The sequence below is a fragment of the Labeo rohita genome, chromosome 16, assembly GCF_022985175.1.
Source record: "Labeo rohita strain BAU-BD-2019 chromosome 16, IGBB_LRoh.1.0, whole genome shotgun sequence".
Taxonomy (NCBI): domain Eukaryota; kingdom Metazoa; phylum Chordata; class Actinopteri; order Cypriniformes; family Cyprinidae; genus Labeo; species Labeo rohita.
In genome coordinates, this window is record NC_066884.1 from 12,838,417 (window position 1) to 12,862,688 (window position 24,272).

At 35.3% G+C, this 24,272-nt stretch overlaps 1 protein-coding gene across 5 annotated transcripts in view; it reads left to right on the forward strand.

The window, feature by feature from the left end:
- Positions 1–2,977: 2,977 nt before the first annotated feature.
- phactr4b (phosphatase and actin regulator 4b) overlaps positions 2,978–24,272 on the forward strand; it is a 52,797-nt gene continuing 31,502 nt past the window's right edge. Inside the window, exons 1-3 of one of the 5 annotated variants that reach the window (XM_051131561.1) lie at positions 2,978–3,095; positions 15,624–15,738; positions 17,573–17,617. In XM_051131561.1, coding sequence (XP_050987518.1) covers positions 17,605–17,617 — 13 coding nt within the window. In that variant the 5' untranslated portion in view covers positions 2,978–3,095; positions 15,624–15,738; positions 17,573–17,604. Of the gene's footprint in view, positions 3,096–3,461; positions 3,987–6,633; positions 6,759–15,623; positions 15,739–17,572; positions 17,618–21,807; positions 22,242–24,272 lie in introns of those variants that run through there. The other 4 variants (XM_051131560.1, XM_051131562.1, XM_051131558.1 and 1 more) reach the window with 4 other exon arrangements.

Below are 24,272 nucleotides of genomic sequence, written 5' to 3' on the forward strand. Positions count from 1 at the left end.
CTAAGTGTATATTATAAAATTATCATGCATGACTTTGCAAAAAAGATTACACCTTCGTGACTCTTGGTTACCAAATGAAGTTATGCAAAATATGTCAATTTTATGTAAAACTTTCCTCAGCTTATTAGTGACGTGGCTCTAGATAAGCAGGTGTGGTTGTTTGACATTCCTCTGTACTGAATCAGAAGTATTACAAATGTCAATGATACTGATCTATTTAAAAGAAAAAATCTAAATGGTCTTGCAGAATTATTGCATTTTTTTTTCATTTACCATCAGTAAATTAAATATAAAAATGTTATTTGTAACAATTTATCAGGAAAGCTTCTTAAAACAAGTGATATGGCACAGGGTTTTTCCCCACATTTATTTCAACACTATTTTACAACAGATTCTAACATTTCACAGTTGTTCTTTTATTGTACTGTATCTGTACTTTACTGTACTGTATCATTGTCATAAACACATCCTTTTATTTTACTTTTTTATTTCACGTGTGCACAAGACAAGAAAAAAGGGGCACTCCTCTAGAGTTCCACTGGATGGCAGTATTCTTTTACTATCACTTCCCTACGGGAATTACTTTTAAAAGGCAACACTTACATGACAAACCAGTAATTTTTCATTTGGTATAGTTAAATGTGAGCCCCATGCTGTGTTAAATAAAATCTTGGGATGTCAGCAGATATTCAATCCTGATTGGTTGTTACTTTTAAAATCTGAAAAGCACAGATACAATAACAACATCGAATCTTTGCATTATAAGTGGTTTTCAACAACTGTTGTTATTTTTATACATCTAGAATAGGCACTTAGCAAACTACTGTTTTTAAATGATTTACAAAAGTAAATGCAAGCTCCAGAAAATAGCAAAAGTTTTTGAACACTAAGATTTTTTATGTTTTTAAAGAAGTCTCTTCTGCTCACCAAGCCTGCATTTAATTGATCCAAAGTACAGCAAAAACAGCAAAATTCTGAAATATTTTTGCTATTTAAAATAACTGTTTTCTATTTAAATATATTTTAAAATGTCATTTATTTCTGTGATTTCAAAGCTGATTTTTTAGCATCATTACTCCAGTCATATGATCCTTTAGAAATCATTCTAATATGCTGATTTGTTGCTCAGAAAACATTATTATGTTGAAAACAGCTGAGTAGAATTTTTTCAGGCTTTTTTGATGAACACAAAGTTCAGAAAAACATCTTTGTAAAACATACAAGAACAGGGAAATTAGACACTGATACATTCCTACAAGGAACGATCATAGAGATAAAGACAGAAAATTAATATTCTGGATATTCTGCGTATCAAATTATGGTATTATCCATACAGAAAAGAAAAATATAACAACAAATTACATCCTTTTAGAAAAGTTGTCATAATGTAACAAAATTTTGGCACTCTTGTTATTTGTAAGTCTATGAGATGAAACAAGAGAATCAAGTTCAGCAAGAAAAAGGGGAAAAGACTTAAATAAAAGACTTAGCCTTAAGCCATTTTTGCTTATGAATGAAGAATTTTGCATTTAATATAAGAAAATTAACAACATATTCAACAGATAATAGTTTTGGAATTTCATAACAAAAAATAACATCTTAGAGGTCGAAGGTATGGGTCACATTTGTAAGGATAGAAACATAGGTGCTTAAGTTAACCCATAGTTTGTTGGTTACACCACAATCAAAAAACAAATGGGCAGCTATTTCCTCAACAAAACCACAAAACGAGCAAGACTCATCAACATCAGAATATTTAGAAGTAGACAAAGTAACGGGATAAATTTTATGAAGAATTTTATAGTGAATCTCCTTAACCTTATTAGATATACAAAATTTACTTGGCAAAAACCAGGCCTTTCTCCAATTAATATCTAGTATATAATGTTACAAAACCTTTTTATTTCAGATGAATGCTGATCTTTGGATCTTTCTATTCATCAAAGAATACTGAAACATATATATATATATATATATATATATAATAAATGTTTCTTGAACAGCAAATCAGCATATTAGAATGTTTTTCAAGAATCCAACTGAAGACTGAAGTAATGATGCTGAAATATAGCTTTGATCACAGGAATAAATTACATTTGAAAATAGATTCAAATAGAAAACAGTTATTTTAAATAGTAAAATTATTTCAAAATTTTACTGTACTTTGGATCAAATAATGCATGGCGTGGCGAGCAGAAGAGGCTTCTTTAAAAAAAAAAATCTTTAAAAATCTTACTGTTCAGAAACCTTTGACTGGTAGTGTAGCTACAGTAGCCTATATGTAACTGAAATTGTTTATACATAATTAAATTGCATGAATCACTGATTTAGTCACGAGGTTTCAGCCTCCCTTTGACGCATCTGATCATGTTAACTGCCATGTTATCTTTCACTATACAATTTCCACATGACTCAACATCTTTTATAGCTACAGACCAAGAACCTCCACAGAATTATTTAATTGTTATAGCCTATTCTACTCTGTTTACCCAGTATATCTTATCTCGTCTTATCTTACATTTAAGACAGTGATCATTATCAAGATAAAGGTCCCTTAAAATTATGTGTTCTTTTAAAAATTAAAATGATCATTTCTACCTCTAACTATTATAATACATAGCCTTATACATGGTAGTCTTCATGCAAAACGGACACTTAAACTTGAGTAAAAGAAAAAAACATCCCATTTCAATTTTGTGTTGTTGCTTTAATTCTGATATATTACTGAAATTTTATTATTATTATTTTTATTAAGCAATTCACAACAACACAAATAATAAATCCACAGACTAAATATTCACATGCATACAATAATACACTATAAAGCAAGAATGAGCTGGTTCGTTTCCCCTGCAGCGCCTCATGGGTAATGTAGTTAATTATGACGACGCAGACAATAGAGGCGGGCAATATTTGTTTAAACTGAAAACTACAATGACCATACTTCCTGTCCTACGATTTCCGGTATCTTTGGGAAAAGTTTCAATGGGGGTTGGAAAAAGAGAGTAATGAAAAAGTATCCGTGTTGTCGTGTACATGAAGTGAAACTAGACGGGGGAAGAGGAGGGCCAGTGCCTTAGACGTAATAGGGGAAGGTAAGAGATGTTACCTATTAACCAGATGATGCACACGCAGGTAAACCGGATTGAAAAGAAAGTTGTTGCAATGCAAATCTCAGCTTTTATAAGTGTTACGCACAGAGGTGTTTGTACACATACAACAATTTATTTTCGTCATATTCTTTCCTTCCACAAGCACAGCCAAACGTGTATGTCTATTATTATTTTAGGAAAAAACACTGCATCATTACTTGTGGTCAAAGTTGTAGCGGCGCTGCGCTCATCGTGATGCTCCGCATCATCTCTGCACGCTTGCGTTCCGTTTTTTCCCCGATTGCATGCATTCAGTGCTTGTTTTAACCACAATAAACCATGCATTTCCCCTTTTGTCTGGCATTAAGTACAGAGAAGATCAGTGAACCTACAACACATGTGAGAATGTTTGCCTTTAGGATGATCAGCTGACTTTTCGCTGTGCTTCTACGAATCTGGATTTGTTTACGGGATTTTCCCAACGGGAAAAATATATGGGGACCGAAACCCCTCGTTTTAGTGTGACAGAAAATACCCTATGCTTTCCAGCTCTATTTGAAATGCGAGTGACGAGGAGCACACGCGTCCACTCGCACTGAGCATTTCGCATCTACCGCCTGTTTTTTTTCTCTATTGTTACTCAAAATCTAACGGAACCGTTTACGAGAGCCGGTGTCTGATCCTAATCACATGCAAAGACTGATCTCGTCCGCTTGCGTAGCGTCGAGGACGATTTCATCCTGAGAGCATCTCATTTGTTCTTTGTGCACGAGTCGTTTTGAAGACTTGATCAGCTCGGAGCTCCATCATTCATCACTCATTCATTGCTCCAGTGAAGCTCTAATTTCTCCGGTGTGCCTGAGTGAAAGATTGAGATGGATTGGCGCTTGCGAGGTAGGGTGAAGGACACTTGTTTAGCTGTTTAATTTGAACAAATGTCTTCTGTGTGTTTAATGCAGACCGTCTTTATTCGTGTTGGTATTCTTTTTCAAGGAAGACACACGCTAAGAACGTGCTTTAGAGGAAATATCAGGGTTTTTCTATTTTTATAGAAACAGAGAATGCATACCAGGGACCCTCAGTATAAAATGTTTTCTTTATAATAACTGAAAGTAACATTATATAATGCTTAATAGATATTCACTTAGTTTTCTACAAATTTTCTCCATGGCATGGATCTCCTAGGGTTGATAATCCTTGTTTAAGATCACTAGATTATTATTTTTTTCTTTAGTATAGTTATTATACAGCCTTTACAATTATCATGTGTCAGGTCATCTGTTTAAACTCTTTGGTAGGTCTTAGAAGCTTTCTGTATTAAATCTAAAAGGTTACTTCAGAGGGACGTGTAGATGTTGAAGACATCTATGACATGATGTGGTTTTAGTTCCTAAGGATGGTGATAGACTGCTTTAAATTGCAAATCGCCATTTCATTTTTGCTTTTTGTTTGACGGCTCATGAGAATGTGCATTGTCTGTGCATTTTTTCTACTTCTGTTAGGACAGCCTGTTTCACACCGCATGCACAAGTAGTGCTTGAGCGTAGCAACGGCGTAACAACGGCAGGTTCACGTTGTGCTCTCGCACTGATGGTGAATCTGCTGCTGCATAATGAAACTGTGGCTTTATACAGAGAATAAAGTGATTTCAGGGTTACTGCATTTACTATTTCTTTTAATAATGATCATACAACATAATTGGTTATCAGGGGTATGCAACTGATATTTATGACCAACTTGATCTTAATTCATGTGAGGATGTGGATCACATTTACAGCCAAATTTCCATGGAATGGAACCCAAAATTAAAAATGTAGCTTTGTACTGCATCATCTGGCCTCAGTCAGAATAAGTACGTAATTTTGTGAGTAGTTTACTTCAGCAGTTTTGTTGCTGCATAAAAGCCTTTGTTGTAAAAGATTGTGATTAAATTGTATTATAGTGTATTTTCTGCTGATTTAAACATGTTTGGCAAAAATCTTGCTTCAGCCAGGTGATGTAGTTATGACATCTGCTCGGAAGAGATAAACAGCCAAATCTTAGTTAATATGGATTTTGAAGTAAATATGTGACCCTGGACCACAAAACCAGTCTTTAGCAGCACTGGTATATTTGTAGCAATAGACAGAAATACATTGTATTAATTAAAATTATCAATATTTCTTTTATCTCAAAAATCATAAGGAAAGATCATGTTCAGTGGAGATATTCTGTAAATATCCTACTGTAAATACATCAAAACTTAATTTTTGATTAGTAATGTGCATTGGTAAGAACTTCATTTGGACAACGTTAAATGCGATTTTCTCAATATTTTTTGCACCATCAGATTTTTTTGCACCATCAGATACCGGATTTTCAAATAGTTTTATCTCTGCAAAATATTGTGATTAAGTGACATCAGAGCTTTTTGGATTGGTCCGACAACTGACTATTTGATATGTGAAGTTTATCTGAATTTTTATTATATATTCATTCTTTGTATTTTTGGATATTTCAGACAAAATTCTTCATAAAGGCCAACTTTAAAGCAAGTTGTAGTCTTTGTCTTTGGTCTTTGGTCGTTGCATTTTTTTTGCACCACATCTCATGCTATTTTTGGAGCATCTCACCATGAGTGTTGATTTTACGACAACGTCTTTTTTTTTTTTTTTTTGTATTGTTACAGTCTATTGCCCTCTGTCTCTATCTATCTATCCAGCTATCCAGCTATCTATCTGCCAAATATTGTCTTATCATAACAAATACATCAATGGAAAGCTTATTTATTCAGCTTTCAGATGATGTATAAATGTCAATTTAAAAAAATTGGCCATTATGACTGGTTTTGTGGTCCAGGGTCACATATGTGCTGCCTGGTGGAGCGTAACAGGACTAACTGTAGTTCCAACACAGTCTCATGAGAAAAACCGAAATATTTTATAGTGATAGTGATTTCATATGAATTTGTACATTGTGATTTGCACAGAAAGATACAGTTTTTAAGAAAAAAAAAAAAATGTAAGGGTGAAATTTCACCCCTAAACGTAACTGTCAATGGACCGTAAGAAGACTGTACAAAAACATATAAATGGGATCATACAAATTCATACAAATTAGCCACCAATACGTAAAATTAGTTACGATTTACCATGAGAGTGTGCTCCACTCTTAGCTGCTCTACCACCTAAACACCATCCAATATTGATTGAGTTAGTTTGTTTCCAGCAGATCTCATCTCACTAAATGCAGTTTGCCAGTTATCAGGATTCAGTCACAAGATCTTACTTCAGTGGCGGGAAATGGGGAGTGCTTATTCTCCAACTCTTTAAAACAGAATTTCATTAGGAATCCTAAAGAAGGATTGACATCCTTTCCATGGAGCATGACTCGGTCAAGGTTTGTGTGTGCGCTGTAGAAGACGGAATGAGATGAAGACTGAAGTTTGGTTCGGACCGGTGGGCTCCTTGGAAAGTGGGCCACAGGTCCCTTGGGTGAGCGAAGCTTTTCTGGGGCAGGCGTGGCAATGACGTACAGGCGGTTCGGAATGGGAACGTACAGCACCGTCCAGTCATTCTGAAGGGAGCCGAAGGTATGATATGCGGTCCGGAGGTAGGAAATACAGGTTTCGCTTCATAGTTCCCTCAACGGAGCTCTTCCGTTCTGGTTGAGGTCTCGGCTGGAGAGGTAGGCCAACTTCTAAAGTGATTTTTAAAATTACACTAAGATTGCGTTTGGGTTACAATGGTAGATCGGAAGTTCAGCGTAGATCCTGTCTTCCCCCGCAACTGGCAGAAGTTTGTAAAATCGAAACTCTCTGTTGACCTCCAGTGAATGTAACGATTTCTCTCTCAGCCATCAGCAGCTGTCTCTGCCCAAACCTAAACACACGAGCGAGCCTCGACGCGCAGAGGTGGGATGCTATTTAAAGATCACACAAGTGTACCAGCTGCTCCCATTTCCGCGCTACGTAATTGAATCAGCGCATCCAGAAGAACTTGTCCTTAAATTTGAAAGTTCTGTTTATAGAAGAGGACTTCATCCTTTCTTCTTTTCTGTCACACGTGTGTTTAGAGAATCAACCGTGTGGTACTCCAGGCAGCTTGATGTAGGACGCTAAACCCACTTTTATGTGTGTTAAGCTATTCTTAGACAGTCAAGTTGTAGGCCTAGTTTTTACATGAGAGGGTGGTGCTGTAGTGTCACTCTTTTAACAGCGAGCTTTGGGGAAGTGTTTGAGCGTGCCATCTGCTCTGATACAATTTCTATCATTGTTTCATCGTTTCAGTCATTTAAGTGACATCAGAGCATTTTGGATCGGCCCGACAACTGACTATTTGATCTGTGAAGTTTAATTTAGCAAAATTTTTGATTATATAATTATTCTTTTAGGTGTATTTTTGGATGTTTTTAGGCAAAATTCTTCATAAAAGCCAACTTTAAAGCAAGTTGCAGTCTTTGGTCGCCGCATTTTGCATCACATCTCATGCTATTTTTGGAGCATCTCACCATGAGTGTTGCTTTTAGGAAAATTTAGTTTTTTTTTTTTTTTTTTTTTTTTTGGTCTTGTCTTGTGCATTGTTACAGTCTATTTCTGTCTATCTATCTGTCTATCTATCTATCTATCTAATTTTACTGTGGAAATATTCTAAATATGTGTAAAATCTAGAATATATTAATTTTCTTTTAAGTTGACACACCTTTTTCATCTCATCTGTTAACAAAATAATATAATTTGTGATTAATCTCATGATATATGACACTTGTTTAGAAATTTAGAAATTTTTACATTTACTTTACTTTACCTTGTCTTGTGGTGTGACCCCAGTTTGAAAATTTCCTGATAATTTACCCATATTTCATCCAGGATGTCCATGTCTTTCTTTCATCAGTCAAAAAGAAATTAAGGCTTTTGAGGAAAAAATTACAGTTTTTTCCCCCATATAGAGGACGAATGGCAGCCAATTGGTTGAAGGTCCAAATTGCAGTTTCAGTGCAGCTTCAAAAGGCTCTACACAGTCCCAGTCAAAGGAATAGGTGTCTTATCTAGCAAAACAATTGGTCATTTTATAAAAAAAAAGAAAAAAAGAAAAAAAAGAAAATTTATTAGGGCTGCATGATAAATTGCATTGTCATGCACATCTTGTCAGTAAAACCGGTTCTGTGATTAGTAGTAAATCTCCATCACATACTTTCAGCTGAAATGGCATTTAATATTGCATTCACAATCGCAGATGAATCGCATTCGATTATGAACACGATTTTGCGTAGCTTGTCAGTGATCTATGGCTGTGTGTATTAAATGCCACTCCAGCTGAAAGCACGTGATGGAGATTTACTATTAAACACAGAACCGGTATTACTGATAAGATCGCATGCGATTTATCGTGCAGCACTAAAATTTACCCATTTTTTAACCACAAACGCACTAGCTCCACAACTTCATGCATTACTTAGTCACTTTGGAAAGGTCAGACATTACAATGGTGGAAGTACCAACCCAGTGTTTACAAGGCAAATGTGCAAAGAAAGCCAAACAGCATTTACAAAAAAAGGTAAAACAACGTTGTCTGACAATTTTGATGTTGGTGGAGAAAATGTAATGGAGTTTTTTTTGCCCTACCCAACATTTTTGATGTGAAGTACACAGACAAAGAACTAACCCATGAAGTAGATGCATGTTGCAGAGCTAGTGCAAGATGAGCATTTGTGGTTTAATGCTATATAAATGGTATTTTTTTTTTTTTAGAAAACGACCAATTGTTTCGCTAGACAAGACACTTATTCCTCAACTCGGATCATGTAGAGCCCTTTGAAGCCGCATTGAAACTGCAGTTTGCACTTTCAACCTGTTGGCCACCATTGAAGTCCACTATACAGAGAAAAATCCTGAAATGTTTTTCTCAAAAACCTTCATTTCTTTTCCAATGAAGAAAGAACGATTTTGGATGACATGGGGTTGAGTAAATGATTAGGAAATTAATTCAGGAGTGTACTAATCCTTTAACTATTAAACCACTGACTGTTCGATTCTGTACTGCCCTACTTTGGACCAAATGAAGAGCTTTTTTGCACGTTTTTGTTTCTGGCTCAAGAGTTTTTTTTTTGTTCAGAATGTTGACTGGCCTTGGCATTCACATATAGAGGTTCTGAAGGAGAGCGAGACGTCAGAGACGTGCAGTAGATGCAATAATAGAGTGCACATCTGTTATATTTCTCCTCCAGAGTTTTCTTGCTTGGTGACTGAACTTAAGAAATGCTTACCGTTAGCGATGTGCGAAATGAAGTGAAAGGACCTTGCAAGGTCATTTGTCTTAATGTTTCTATCTAAATCTGTTTTTTATTTTCCTTTTAAATCATTTATGGGTCAGCACCTGAGCAGTTTGGTACCACACTGATTTTGCCGTGTGTAATTTACAGTATGAAGGATTTGAGTTCCCTGAGTGCACATCCTAAATGGTGCACGACGGAGGCTGAGGAGTTAAGCACCCAAAGAAGAAATAGGCCAGTTACATCCTTTTTTCACACTTCATGTCCTGAGGGAGGCTGCGAGGATGGGTGTGTATGTGCATGACGGGGATTAGCATGTGTTAGGTATCACTGAGTGTCAGGTTCTTGAGGTGACACTCTCTTTGCGTTTGGGAGTATGACAACATGCTCACTTTATTATAGTGGCTCTGATGCACACATTCAGGCCATATTCACATTCATATTTTGAAGACTACACACATGAATGTTGCATGTATGCATACATTTTCACCTTTTATGGAAGTACCCTGCACATTGTTCCAGTTTACAGTGTGACTCACTGCTGTTGATGCTTCTGGTCCAGGGGTGTGAGAACGGATTTATCTGAGACGCACACATCTGCTCCCCGTTAAGGCACTGAAGTGTCTCCAATTCATTCTCTTGGCTCTTTTGCCCATCCAGCACATATTCCTAAGCCATTCTCCATCAGCGTGAAGCCACAGGAGCATCATTTCTTCAAATCAAATGCGGGCAGAATGTGAAATAGCATGCAGTATGCAATGAGGAAAGGTTTCAGACGGTATTATGTTAAATACCTCATAAAAATTAATGTTAAGTTCAGTGAGTGACATTCATTTATCAGTTATTTCTGAAAGTAATGTTTTTTTATCACTCTTATTTTACATTTTTATTTTTATTGGTTGATTTTTGGATATGTACACTACCAATCAAAAGTTTTTGAACAGTAAGATTTTTAATGTTTTTTTAAAGTATCTTCTGCTCAACAAGCCTGCATTTATTTGATCCAAAGTACAGCAAAAACAGTAAAATTTAGAAATATTTTTACTATTTGAATATATTATAAAATGTAATTTATTCCTGTGATTTCAAAGGTGAATTTTCCTGTCACATGATCCTTCAGAAATCATTCTAATATTCTGATTTGCTGCTCAAAAACATTATTTATTATTTATTATTATTATTAAGTTAAAAAAACAGCTGAGTAGAATTTTTTTCAGGTTTCTTTGATGAATAGAAAGTTCAGAAGAACAATATTTATCTGAAATAAAAATCTTTTGTAACATTAAAATGCCTTTATCATTTTTGAACAATTTCAATTTTGATCATCCTTGCTAAATAAAATTAATTTTAATAAATAATAATATTAATTTGTATAACCCCCTCCCCCCAATAAAATAAAATATAAAATTAAATAAAATAAATATTTACTGACTTTAAGCTTTTGAATGGTATAGTGTATAATGTTGCAAAAGCTTTTTATTTCAGATAAATGCTGATCTTTGGATCTTTCTATTCATCAAAGAATCCTGGAAAAAAAAATATTGATGATAATAATATTTAAAAAATCTTGAACAGCAAATTAGCATATTATTTTTGAAGGATCATGTGACACTAGAGACTGGAGGAATGATGCTGAAAATTTAGCTTTGATCACAGGAGTAAATTACATTTTAAAATATATTCAAATAGAAAGCAGTTATTTTAAATAGTAAAAATATTTCACAATATTACTGCTTTTGCTGTATTTTGGATAAAAATAAATGCAGGCTTGATGAGCAGAAGAAACTTCTTTAAAAAAAAAAAAATCTCTCAAATCCATAATGTAATATGTTGTGATGCTTAAATGCACTTGAGGAATTTAAAATTTTAGTGTTTAATTATTCACTTACACAAAAGTGTGTAACTATAAGTGTAAAAGTGCAAATTTATTCGTCAATTTCCATTAATATTGGTAAATAGCTATTTTTAATTCAATTTTGTGTAAAAATGTTACCAGTTCTGGCAATTTGATCAAATAATGAACCTATAAATAAGACAAAGAAGCATAAATTTAACAAGAATTTAATATCACTGCAGTCTAAAATCCATAACTTAATATCTTGTGATGTCTACATGTACTTGTAATATTTTAAATGTATTTTTGTGTTTTATTATTAAATTATTTAAAGAACATTGTATAGAAGCATTTGCAAAATTGATCATTTATCAGCCATAACTGCAGCCTCCATCGCCCATGAATGTAGTACAAGTTTACTATATTTACTATATTTATTCCAATCTTGTGTAAAAATGTTTTCAGTACTGGCATTGAACAAATAATGACTCATGATAGAAATATCTAAAATTGCTGTTGATTACATTCTGCATCCTTATTGACACTACAATAAAGAGAGTGTTTTGCATTGTGGAATGCAGTGTCTGAAGTCATGTGATCTGCATATATAGGCAAATATAGTAGATTAGGTACGGTAGATGTTCCTTGTGTACAGAAAATTAGCATACTGTGCAGAGTTTGCATACTGCAAAAAAATATAGTATGGAAGTTCAAGTACTGTTCCAAACTAGACCACGGTATAACACGGCTTGAGGAGTACATCTTGTTCTTGTGGTTTTGAGATAATAATTCAAACTGTTGACTAGACACGGTCAATTTAGATACCCAGGCTTGGAGACCTACAACACTGTAACTAGTTTGTTGCAGTGGCTAGACTACGACAACATGGGAGGATTGATTATTTCATTTATGCATAGCTTTGGTCAGTATTACCCTGTGGTTTTGATACCACAGTCACAACACGCAAACCACTTGGCCCAAAACAAAAATGTAAGGCTTCAGCGACCAACCAGCAATAAACCCACCAAGAATTCCTGTACAAGCCAAAATAAATCTGCTTTCAAATCCTTATTGTGACATGCTTCAAAAGCACAAATGAAAACAATAGTTATGAAACTATTAGGTTTAGAAAGATCAATTTCGACATGGTGAAAACGCTGCTTGATTTTCTCACACGAATGAGTCGGAGAGCGTGTTGCACAGTATTAGTATTCCAGCTGCCTGGTCACTGCATCGTCGCAGTGGTATACCATGTTGTTCTCAATGAGATTTGCATAAGGGCCAGCGTGGGCTCCCTGCGGATGAGCTTTTTATAGTGTGTCCACGTCTGCAACAATAATAGCGATACACCTTTCTCTTGAGAGTCTATATTTTGCTATGTTTGTCTTGTTTTTCCCATTATAAAAGAACGGTGTGATAAGAGAACGCTAGCTTTGTGATCTGACTACCAGCAGGGGTGATGTAAGAGTTTTTTGCCTTTTAAAACCAACCACAATTGTACGTTTAAAACTTCCACTTCTTTATGAAACCTAAATTACCAAAACAAAAACGTCTCTTTCGCATGTCCTTTTTAATTTGCTCTTGCTTTCTTTACTTTTGTAGTTTGAGTCTAGCGTGTGCTTTAGGTTTGATCATAGTGCTCGAGGAAGTCGCATGCACAAATGACCACGGTTTTAGGATTATTTTGGTGTCTGAAACCTCAAAAATGTGAGGCTGCTGGGGATAATGATCGCAGCTGAAATAGGCTGCTTAACTCTAGAGCTGCCTGTCTCGTGTTTACTGCGTTCCGGCCTGCTTAATGTACGGATGCAAATTCTGTAGGCCTCAGCTGACTGTCATGTTTCAAACGAGAGGTATCAGCATCCAGAATTGAGCCTCTATAAGCTCCGATAACTTTCTTTAAATATTAACTTTATGATGCGGTTGATTTAATGAATGTGTATCAGGAGCGTTTCCTCCGAGGAGGCAAGGGAGGCAGTGTCTTCTCAGGTGCCAGTATTACAAAATATAATGTGTATAAATCCATCGTTTTTCAAAAGAAGCATTGTCCAAAAGCAGGTGAAGTTACAGCAGGAGTCCACTTCTCTCTCGCCTCCCCTAAACCCATAGAGTTTTAACAGACCCCCTAAAGCTTTGGGAATGAATGGAGGAAAGTCACGTGAGAGGAGGCAATGCCTCCATTGCGATATGATTAGATATGACTGGTTATGTTCGGCCGTGATTGGTTCATGTGATAAATCCTGCCTTGTGTTCGTGGCTTTCTACATTTGCAAATCAGTCTGAATGAACAATATAATGGCGTTAATGGGAAGACTAATTAAGAAAAGTAAATAAACAGCTCACACACTTAGATATAACCACTTTGTTACATCAAAGTAAGATCTGTGGGAGTTTTTAGTGAGTAGTCAGTGAATCTCAGTGTTTGCATATGCATATAAACATCGCTGTTTATGGATGTCATTTTTTGATATATTGTGCATTTATTATATTTGATATATTGGATATATTGTTTGATGGTTATAAGCTTTGAAAAATTATTAAATATTAGGAATTCAAGCTATATAACAGTTATCAGCTGTATCCGTTTAACATGAAATTAATTATCAGCCAGAATTTTAATATTGGTGTATACCTAATTTTTTTTTGTGTTGTTGTTGTTGTTTTTATTTTTAGTGCAGAAAAATGTAAAAATATGCATTTGTAGATTTTTACAGTCTTTTGGTCAGTATTAGGGTTCAACATAAATGTTAAAGTTCAGCATTATCAGTTTTTCGGGGCAAAGAAATGATTATTTAAGCAAGATAAATGTGATAAGTAATGTGATGTATTTATAAAAAAAATGTCAGTTACACGTTTTACATCATTACCAAATATTTGTTGTTGTTTTTTTCCTTAAACTAAGTGTCACGGCTTCCACCAAAATATTAAAGGGATAGTTTACCCAAAAATGAATATTTTGTCATACTCGCCCTGTTCTGAACCCATAAGACCTTCGTTCATCTTTGATGATATTTAATTTGTGAACTCTTATGAACGCTTTTGTTTTTTTTATTTTGCGAAAAAAAAAAAAAAAAAACTTTGAAAGCATTCAAAGACTGACACTGACTGAAATTGGTGAATAAAGCCATTATTTTTATATTCTCATAGCTTCATAAAATTAATGTTGAACCACTGATGTCACATGACTAATTTAGCAATGTCCTTACTACCTTTCAGGGCCTTGAAAGTGTCAGTTGCGTTGCTGTCTATGCAGGGTCAGAAAGCTCTCAGATTTCTTAAAAGTATTTAATGTAAAAGTAATTAATGACAAAATTTTCATTTTTGGGTGAACTATCCCTTTAAGTAGTGCAAATGTTTAATAATAAGAAAAATATAATTTTTGTGCACCAGATGTGCATATTAGAATGATTTCTGAAGGATCATGTGACACTGAAGACCAGAGTAATGGCTGCTGAAAATTCAGCTTTGCTGTTATAAGAATGAATTGCATTTAAATAGAAATTGTCTGTTTTAAATTATAATAATATTTTTGATTATATAAATGCAGTTGACTCTCCAACGACCACCCTTTCCCGACTGTGTCTCTATACATGAAAATGACTGTGCTATTCCCGTATCTGTTTTATTTGATCTGGCATTTGATTGGCACTGACTGTATTTTGTGTCAACTTGGTTTTTGCCTTTAAATAAGACATATCGCACAAATTACATTAGCTGAGCTCAGGTAAACATCGTGCAGTCTTTTGCTGTTCTTATCTCTCATTGCAACGAAGCAGAAGTCGGAGTGCAGTGAGACTGCTGTCTGTCTGCGTTCGCTTTAATCGATCAGTGCCCCTGGAGATATTCATTAGCATTTCTCTCTCTCGTTCTCTCTCCTCTACCTTCATCCATCCTCTACTACAACTGACAGTCCATTACAGTCTGATGTGCCCTGTCTGTTTTTTGTATCCCTCTGTTAGACATTCGCTCATTTTATTTGTGTGTGTTATCTATCCTTTCCATCAACGCCTTTCAGATAATTGCCTGTCTTCTGCGTGCGTTTGTTTCTTACACTGCTCTTTTAGTCATTTTGCTTTTCTTCTCTCAAGCTTACTGGTGCCATTTTAATCAGACCACTGCGGTTTTTGTCCTATCAGTTATACAACCTGAAGAAGGTACACCTGCTTTTAAATTTGTTGGATGACATTCTTGCTATCTTAATGGTGTGAGATCAGTGTATGAACCACCAGATCTCAAAGATTACTCTTGAAATATCAAGTAAAAATAAACAAGAATCATTCAAGCATATGAAGGAGTCTGGGAGTGAAGCTTTCAAAGACGTTGAGGGTACTTGAGGATAACACACTTTACGGATCGCTCTCATGAACCTGTGATCATCATAGCTAGTGAGGATTTGAGAAGATGCTTGGCCTCCAAACAAGTGAGTTTTACGTTTTTCTATATTACAGGATACGCCTGGAGATGAGCGAATGCACCCTGTCTGCTGCTCTAAACCATTTGATATAGACGAACAGAGGCACCACGGACGACCACCCCCTTACAACGCCAATGACCTTCACCATTGTACGTTTGTCCATTCATTCTGAATAGATTCTGTTTCGAGCTTCCATTGCTGATTCAAGAGAGACATATGCACTTGAGAAGGCTAAAAATCAATTTTTTGTATTATTTGACTGTTTTATTTATTATTTTTTATTTATACGTTTTTTTATTCCTTTATTTTGGACGTGTGTTTTTTTTTTTTTTTTTCTTTTTGTTTTTTTAATCACTAAACCTTGACTTAAAGGGATGGTTCACCCTAAAATTAAAATTACCTCATGATTTACTCACCCTCAAGCCATCCTAGGTGTATATGACTTTCTTCGTTCAGATGAATACAATCGGAATAACATTAAAAATGTTCTGGCTTATCCAAGCTTTATAATGGCTGTTGAGATTTTGAAGTCCAATAAAGTGCATAAAGACTGGTTTTCCTTTGCTGTAAACAAAACTTGGTTCTCGCAAGACTAGCATATTCTAGCTAACGCTACACCTTACCTCGGAACATCACTCTTACATGAACGTGTACACAACAGTTAAAGGAGGAGTTCACTTCCAGAACAAAAATTTACAGATAATTTACTCACACCCTTGTCATCCGAGATGTTCATGTCTTTCTGTCTTCGGTCGTAAAGAAATTGTTTTTTGAGGAAAAAAAATTCAGGAATGTTATCCATATAGTATGGACCTCTATGGTGCCCACGAGTTTGGACTTCCAAAATGTAGTTTAAATGCAGATTCAAAGGGCTCTAAACAATCCCAGCTGAGGAAGAAGGTTACTATCTAGTAAAATTAAAAAATCTTTTAATTTTAAAAAAATAATAACTCGTCTAGCTCTGCGTGTACTCCAGTTCATGACAGTTAGGGTATGTCGAAAAACTCCCATCTCATTTTCTCCTCCAACTTCAAAATCATCCTATGTCACTGTTTTACCTTTTTTGTAAAGGGTGTTTGACCCTCCCTGCATGTTCACTTTGTAAACACTGGGTCGGTACTTCTGCAGCGATGTAGAATGATTTTGAAGTTGGAGGAGAAAATGAGATGGGAGTTTTTCAGCATACCCTAACTGTATTGACCCGATGCATGGAGTTCATACAGAGCTAGACAAGACGAGCATTTAAGGTTAAAAGGTGTATAAATTGTAAAAAAAAAAAAAAAAAGTATATTTTTGTAAAAAATCCACTATATGGATACAAAATCCTGAAATGTTTGCTTCAAAAATAATAATTTCTTTACGACTGAAGAAAGAAAGACATGAACATCTTGGATGACAAGGGAATGAGTAAATTATCTGTAAATTTTTGTTCTGGAAGTGAACTTCTCCTTTAATGGAAGCTAGAGATTTTGGTTTATAAAGCTTTAAATATGGATATTTTTCTTACAGAAACACATTGATTCACTTCAGAAGGACTTTATTAACCCTCATGCACTTTTTATGATGTATGGATGCAGTTTTTGGTCTTCAAAATCTCAACACCCGTTCTCTGCCATTGTAAAGCTTGGAAGAGCCAAGATATTTTTTAATATAAACCCCGATTGTATTCGTCTGAAAGAAGAAAGTCATATACACCTAGGATGGCTTGAGGGAGAGTAAATCATGCGGTAATTTTCATTTTTGAGTGAACTATCCCTTATTTCTAACAGTGAGTTCTGCCAGTTGTTTGAAACACATTATGCTTAAGGACACGCCTTACCTGTGTTAAATTGACTGTAATGCTAATGCACAGCCTCTTGTAGCTTATTGCTTTATTAAATCATTTTGATGCCATGTCAACTGTCTGTAATAATTACTAACGAGTGGAGCTGTAAATGAATGGGCTGCTTATGCAATTATCTGTTTGTTTTGCTTTAATTACAGGATCCATTTATCGTTGTGTCTCAGATTCTGTAATGGAAAATCGAGGTGAGTATTTATTGCCGTACTTTGCCCTGTCTTGATCCTAATGATGCTGAATAATTGAGAAGAAACGTTCCATTTGTAGACTCAGTTGATTAAGCTCCAATAACCAAGGTGTGATCTTGATTTAACATGCCACGTCTTGGATTTTAACAGTATTTATTGTGAAAACCACCATCACCATTTCTAAACTCTGGGATGAAGCCATTGTAGATAAACATTTGTTATTTGTCTGTGGGCGCAGTGTAATGAGGAACAAATATATTTGATTAAAATGGGAAGTAATTGTTCGAAGCTTCCTGTTTGCCGACAAAACGCTGGTTAAAGAGCTCTGTGTTGTCCCGTTAGGAAGGTCATGAAGGCAGCTCCTTGAGCAAATACGTGGAGCTTGTTTTCCAGGTCATGTCAGGTTCTGGATCTAGGCAGAACCAACGAGCTGATTCTGTTCTCTCTCTTTGGAAAGGCGCCCGGTGTAGGTGCTGTAACTGGGACAGAGAGAAGCAGGGCTGTCTTTTTTTCTCCTCCAGTGTAGATGCATGTGTGTTCTTACTGTGGTACTGAACTTGGAACGATTGCAAAGATAACTGAGATTTTGGAATGACTTGAGTTGTGAGATGAATAGGTCAGAGTGCCTTTTGTGATTGTGATCTATCCAACTTAGATGTACAAATTTTATGTAACATGTTGGAACCATGTAGCACAAAGCTATTTTTTCTCGTACCTCTTCCTTTGCTTGCCTTATTGCTTTTGTTTCTCATTTGTATTGTTGTATCACTGCAGTATTTCTTTCTCTTTTTTTGTATCTGTTACCCCCAGTTCAGCATTATTATTGCATGGTTTGGGGATTTCATAGCTCATGCACCACAGAAAGACAGGATTGTTTGTTCTTGGTTCTTGGTCTGTGTTCACTTCATTGAAGCCTCAAACATTAAATTTTTTTCTTCAAATAGTTTAAAAGATGTGCTTAACCTAATCAGCCTAAGATTATTAAAGCATAAGCCAATTCTGTTTTAATGCCCTGTTGTACATAATTTTTCCATTTATAAACTAGATGTTGCATTAACTACTTCTGCTAGACAGTGCATCAGGTCTGTCAGCTAAATTTCAGATTACATAAACTTGTACTTTTTTTTTTCTTTTTTTTTTAATGATTTTGAAAGTCTGTTATGCTGACCAAGGCTGCATTTATTTGATTAAAAAATAAAGTAAAAACAGTAATTTTGTGAAATGCTATTACAATTTAAAATAACTGTTTTATATTTTAATATATTTTAAAATGTAATTTATTCCTGTGATGGCAAAGCTGAATTTTTAGCAGCCATTGGTGCTGTTGTCAGTGTCACATTCTAATTTTTTATTTTTAATGTTGAAGAGTTGTCATAGTTTATTTTTTGCAGAAGCTCTGGTATATACTTTTTTAGGATTATTTGATGAATAGAATGTTTAAAAGAAGAGTATTTATTTAAAATAGAAATATATTGTAACATTATAAATGGTTTTCTGTTGATTTTGATCAATTTAATGCATCCTTGCTGAATAATAGTAGTAATTTATTAAACTTTTGAATGGTAATTGGAGTTTTTTTTTTAAATAGTAAACTGGTCCAACACATTTAAATAGACTGTTCACTCATTGTCATAATTTCTTCACACTCATTAACTATCATTTATTCATCCTCAAGACAGAATAGGTTATTTTGAAGAACACTGAAGTCCAAACAACACTGCACACACTGAGGATCAGTAAATGATGACTGAATTTTAATTTTTGGATGAGCTATCCTTTTAAGTGAACCTCACCATCCTATAAACAAAAAAATAGCTGGTTTGCTGCTGTTGTTTGTTTGTTTTTTTTTTGTTTTTCAGTCAACCGTTGAAGTTTTAAATATTTCATCTTGAAGACTAATCCTAAGTCTGTGAATTATTAAACATGGCTGGCTTGAGAACAAATAAATACTGTTCTAATAAATGTTGAGAGAGCATGGATACTGATAAGGATTTTCCTAAACGTGTCTAATAAATGTAAAATCATTGGTTATTTAATTGAGGAAGCCTGAATTACTTTCCTTCAACTGTGGATCAAGTCACTTGAATACACACCGCAGCGATATATGTGCAGTAACGTACACTTGATTTCTTGACTTGGATGTCCTTTTAAGATGTGACAGGAAATGAGATCAAATATAGTGAATTAAAGGTGCGTCATTATCTTTTGTGCTTCAGTTGGCTGTTTTTGAACACAGGAACACGTCCTGTGTGAACGCCTCCCTGGGTTGTATGATTACGCATGGTTATGGATGGTGACCAAAGATCTGGAGCATTGTTGATCACAGGAAGGATCTGGTCCATGACTGATGTTTCCCTGTCGAAAGAAAGCTTTTATATACACATCAGTGTAATTCATGGGTTTGGTACAGAATCGCTTTGTTATACACTGCTGAATGAGAAGTTGTGTCAGGCTGTAGGAAATGGGATTAGGAGTGCGATCGGCTGTAGTTAAGTTACACAGCTACACACTTCCACATTCCCGTTCTCTGCTAATGTACTCTGCTGGATAAAATTGCATTCTTGGAATTCCTGTGGATGAAGATTTGGTAAAATGCAGAGGGCAGGAGTCCAGTTCTGCTGATCACTGAGTGTATACTAATAAATTGAATGTTTGAGTAAATCAGAGGGCTTGTTTAGGGCAAAGAACTATATTTAGTGTAAGTCCTAAGGACATTTCATCCAAAAATAAACTGTCATTGTTTACTCCCCCTTATGTCATTCTAGACCTGTCTGACTTTTTCTTTTGTGAAACACAGAAAGAGAAATGTTGAAGACTTCAGTTTCACTGAATTGGGGCTGGACTTGTAAGCTTCACAAGGACAGAAAACTATCTCAAAAGTAGTTTATGTAACTTGTACACAATATTGTCAAGTTTACACTAGCTTTTAAAAGTAACTAAGTAGTGTAATTAGTTACTTTTTTAGGAAGTAACTCAATATTGTAATGCATTACTTTTAAAAGTAACTTTCCCCAACACTGTGAACAACTATCACTAAACAAGAAACAGCTGTGGATGATTCAGGTAATGAGACGGTATTAAGAATCAAGGTGATATAAACTTTTGAAAGGGGTCATTTTTATAAATCCAACTATTATTTTCACTTGTGGACTATTTGTAAACCTCTTTTTATGTGAAATATCTCATGCAGGTTAGTGCTAAATAAACAAAACATTGCATTTTTTATGATCCCTCTTATTTTGGTAAAATAAAATTTTTAATGGTTCTGAAAGAGGGATGCAAACTTTTGACCTCAACTGTAGATGTTATCTTTAACAAACTGCATATTTGAAGTCTAAACAAGTACATTCTTGCATAAAAAAGTCTTAAAATTACATACCGTGACTCAAAAACAGTATTATTTATAAAATTATAGTGGGCATCCGCCATGACACTCACTGTGAGAAATACCACAAGTGGAGTGATACAAACAGTAAAACGTATGGAGTTCTGTTATCACTAGAATATTGCACTCCTCTCAGCAAATCAGATTCGAGGACCAGAAGGAACTGTTGAATATTTAACTAATAATCTACTTGTCTAGTGAGTTGTTAATTGTTGTAATCAGACCCTTCAGTTAAGTTGAACTTAAAACCTTTTTTGACAAAATCAACTGTTTTGACAACTGAATCAGTGAATTCATTGAAATGACTCCAGTGAACAATTTGTACAAAAATTTGACCTTTTTTGCCTCAAATCTCAATTTAAATAGTGGCTAGCATATTCCCCATCAGTGTTGCACAGAAGATTCCGGTTGACATGACGTTGACGTGAGTAAATAATGACAGAATTAGATTTTTTTTTAGGTTGACAGTCAGCAATATTTGTACATGTTTATTTTACTTCACAAACCTCAAAGAGCACATTATATTTGAAGGTTGTCTATATGTTCTTTTTAATATCAGGGAAATGTCACATCTCATGTAAAATATTCACTGACATAATGACCTGTTTTTAATGTTTTTGATCGGTTCCTCTTGCTTTTGTGTTCTCCATAACCACAAAGTCAAATGTCCGCTCAGCTGATACCATCTTTCCCTCTGTTGGCAGAACTTCCCTTTAATCCCTTGCTCTTTTTTTCTTTGCTTTTCATTAGAAGTCATACGCAAGCGCACACACGCACACTTTGCACTTTGACCTCTGCTTTAAGGAATGATAGGCATCCGTCGGCATCTAATGCTGGTTTGCTTTGCAAGCTCATTTCTAAAGTGAAGGGAGAGAAAGTGGTATGGAGGGAGGGTCCCGTGTGAGAGAAGGAGACGGGGGTGGAGAGAGTTGCAGAAGGAGGAGTGGAGGGAAAAAAAAGGGCAGTTGGCATGAGATCCACTCAAAGAAGAGGGAGAGAGGAGTTTGGGAACATTGGCTTGGAAAGTGGAAGGAAGCATGAGATCGACGATAGGTGACAGGAATGGGGTCCTTTGAAGCTGAAAGGAAAAGCGGAAGGTTTTTTGGAAACTGAATTGCCGCTGGTGTCCACTGGGGTGCACCTGGACAGGAGCTACAAACAGAGGCCCTTTGGGGGGCTGGAGCATGGGACAGACGTTCCCTCTAGAGACTGAACCTCAAAACTCCTGCGCACACTTGGGTGAGTCAAGAAAAAGCCTATGGACATAGCATTTGAACTTTTTAAGGCATTGCCGCCACACTTGAGGCGTGAAGGTAATTCCATATAGTGGATATTTACTTCACATTTTTCATGCTGCAGCGTTGCATGTAAGCTATCCTTTTTGAAAAATGCAATCCCAAAATGCACTGCAACAAGCTCAGTTAAAAAGCGTTTTGATTTATTAACTTTGAGGGTATTTTATTTTATTATTGTTTTTTTATTATTATATGGTGTTAATATATATTTTTTTGTTTATAGTACTTTGGAAGCCAGTATGGAAGCCAATGAATAAAACAAAAGAAGGTAATTGTGACTTTTTTTTCTCGCAATTGTGAGTTTACATCTTACAATTCTGACTTTAAGAAGTTAATATCTCTCAATTTTGGTCTTTTTTTTTATTATTATTTTATTATTATTTTTTCCCTCAAAATTTGACTCTGAATTCCAAGTTTATATCTTACAATTCTGAGAAAAAAAGTCCGAATTGCATAAAAATAGTCAGAATTATGAGATATAAACTCACAATTGCGAAAGTCAGAATTGCGAGATGCAAAGTCGCATTTGTGAGAAAAGTCAAAATTGCATGAAAAAAGGTCAGAATTGTGAGATACACAATCGCATTTGTGAGAAAAGTCAGAATTGTCAGTTTTTAAAATTGCAATTCTGACTTTATTTCTCACAATTGTGAATTCCAAGGGGAAAAAAAGTCATAATTGCGGGTTTGTCAGAATTGTGAGATTAAAAAGTCGCAATAACCTTTTTTTTTTTTTTTTTTTTTCTTCAGTGGCGGAAACAGGCTTCCAAACCATTGTGATTGATCACTATCTTAAAATGTAAAATAATATAACAAATACCCGCTAGCAATATGAAGCGGCATAACAGACGGTTTTTGTACAGCTGAAATAAATGAAAGCGTCTGACACCAGAAGCATTGCATATTCAAGTTAAACATGCCCATGCCCTCTCTTTTGTTTAAAATAAGGTGGATGTTTATGATTAATAAAATATCTCATTCTTATCTTAACAGCATGTTAATGGTAAACTTTGTGAGGATGCACGCAAAACCAAGAGGAACTGATCTTGAAAAAAAATCTTAACGCATGTTTAGATGTTAGTGAATATATATTCTTTTACTCTTTTAAATGTAATGAAAGTGAAATGAGAATTAGGGCTGTGAAGCTTCCAAATGACAAACATAAAAAAAAAAAAAGAAAAGTCAATTCATTTTAATCTTCCCACTGGAAGGGAGGATTATTACTAAAATGTGATATACAGTGCTGTTCAAAGTTTGGGCTCAGTAGGAATTAATGTTTTTTTAAAGAAGTCTTTTATGCTCATTAACACAACAACATGCTAATGGCAAGCTATTGAAAGTTTTTGGGGTTCCAAGGCCGTTTAGAAACTCTCTTGGAAAGCAGATGCCAATGTAGGCAGTAAGCGGTGAGGTTTTAGAAGTGTTAATCTCAGCAAGCATTACCTCAGCTTGACTTCAGCACAGCAGGAACTGGTTATGACTCAGCAGTGGGTCTCAACTGTGAGTGGAAGGAAACCAGACATGGAGACGAGCAGGAAGGCGGTGGGGGTCTTCGAGTATCTTTACAGAAATTCTTCAGTATTCTGTCTGTTTTGGTCCTCATTACTGAACCCACATGACATCATTGCGCATAAAGTCATAGGAATCGTGCCTTTTTGTCAGCTGTGATTATGAGCTGAGCTGACTGTCATGTGGTGGTTATTCTTTGTTCTTCTCTGTGTAGCTGATCAATTGAGTCAAAAGATATAAATCCTATCTTGTTTATTTTTAATATGCTTTTTGCTTTTAGAATGGCTGTTGTACCTAGTTTGTGAGGCAAAGCATCTTTATTACGCACAACTTTGCTTGCCCATGTTTTTGCTCACTAGCTTCTAAGTTTCGATTAAAGTGCTGTTGAGCTAGTGTCAAAATGCCATGTATTCTTGCTTTACATTGGGTCTTCAGCTGTCAACCTTTTTCTGTTTGTGAAGAAAAGC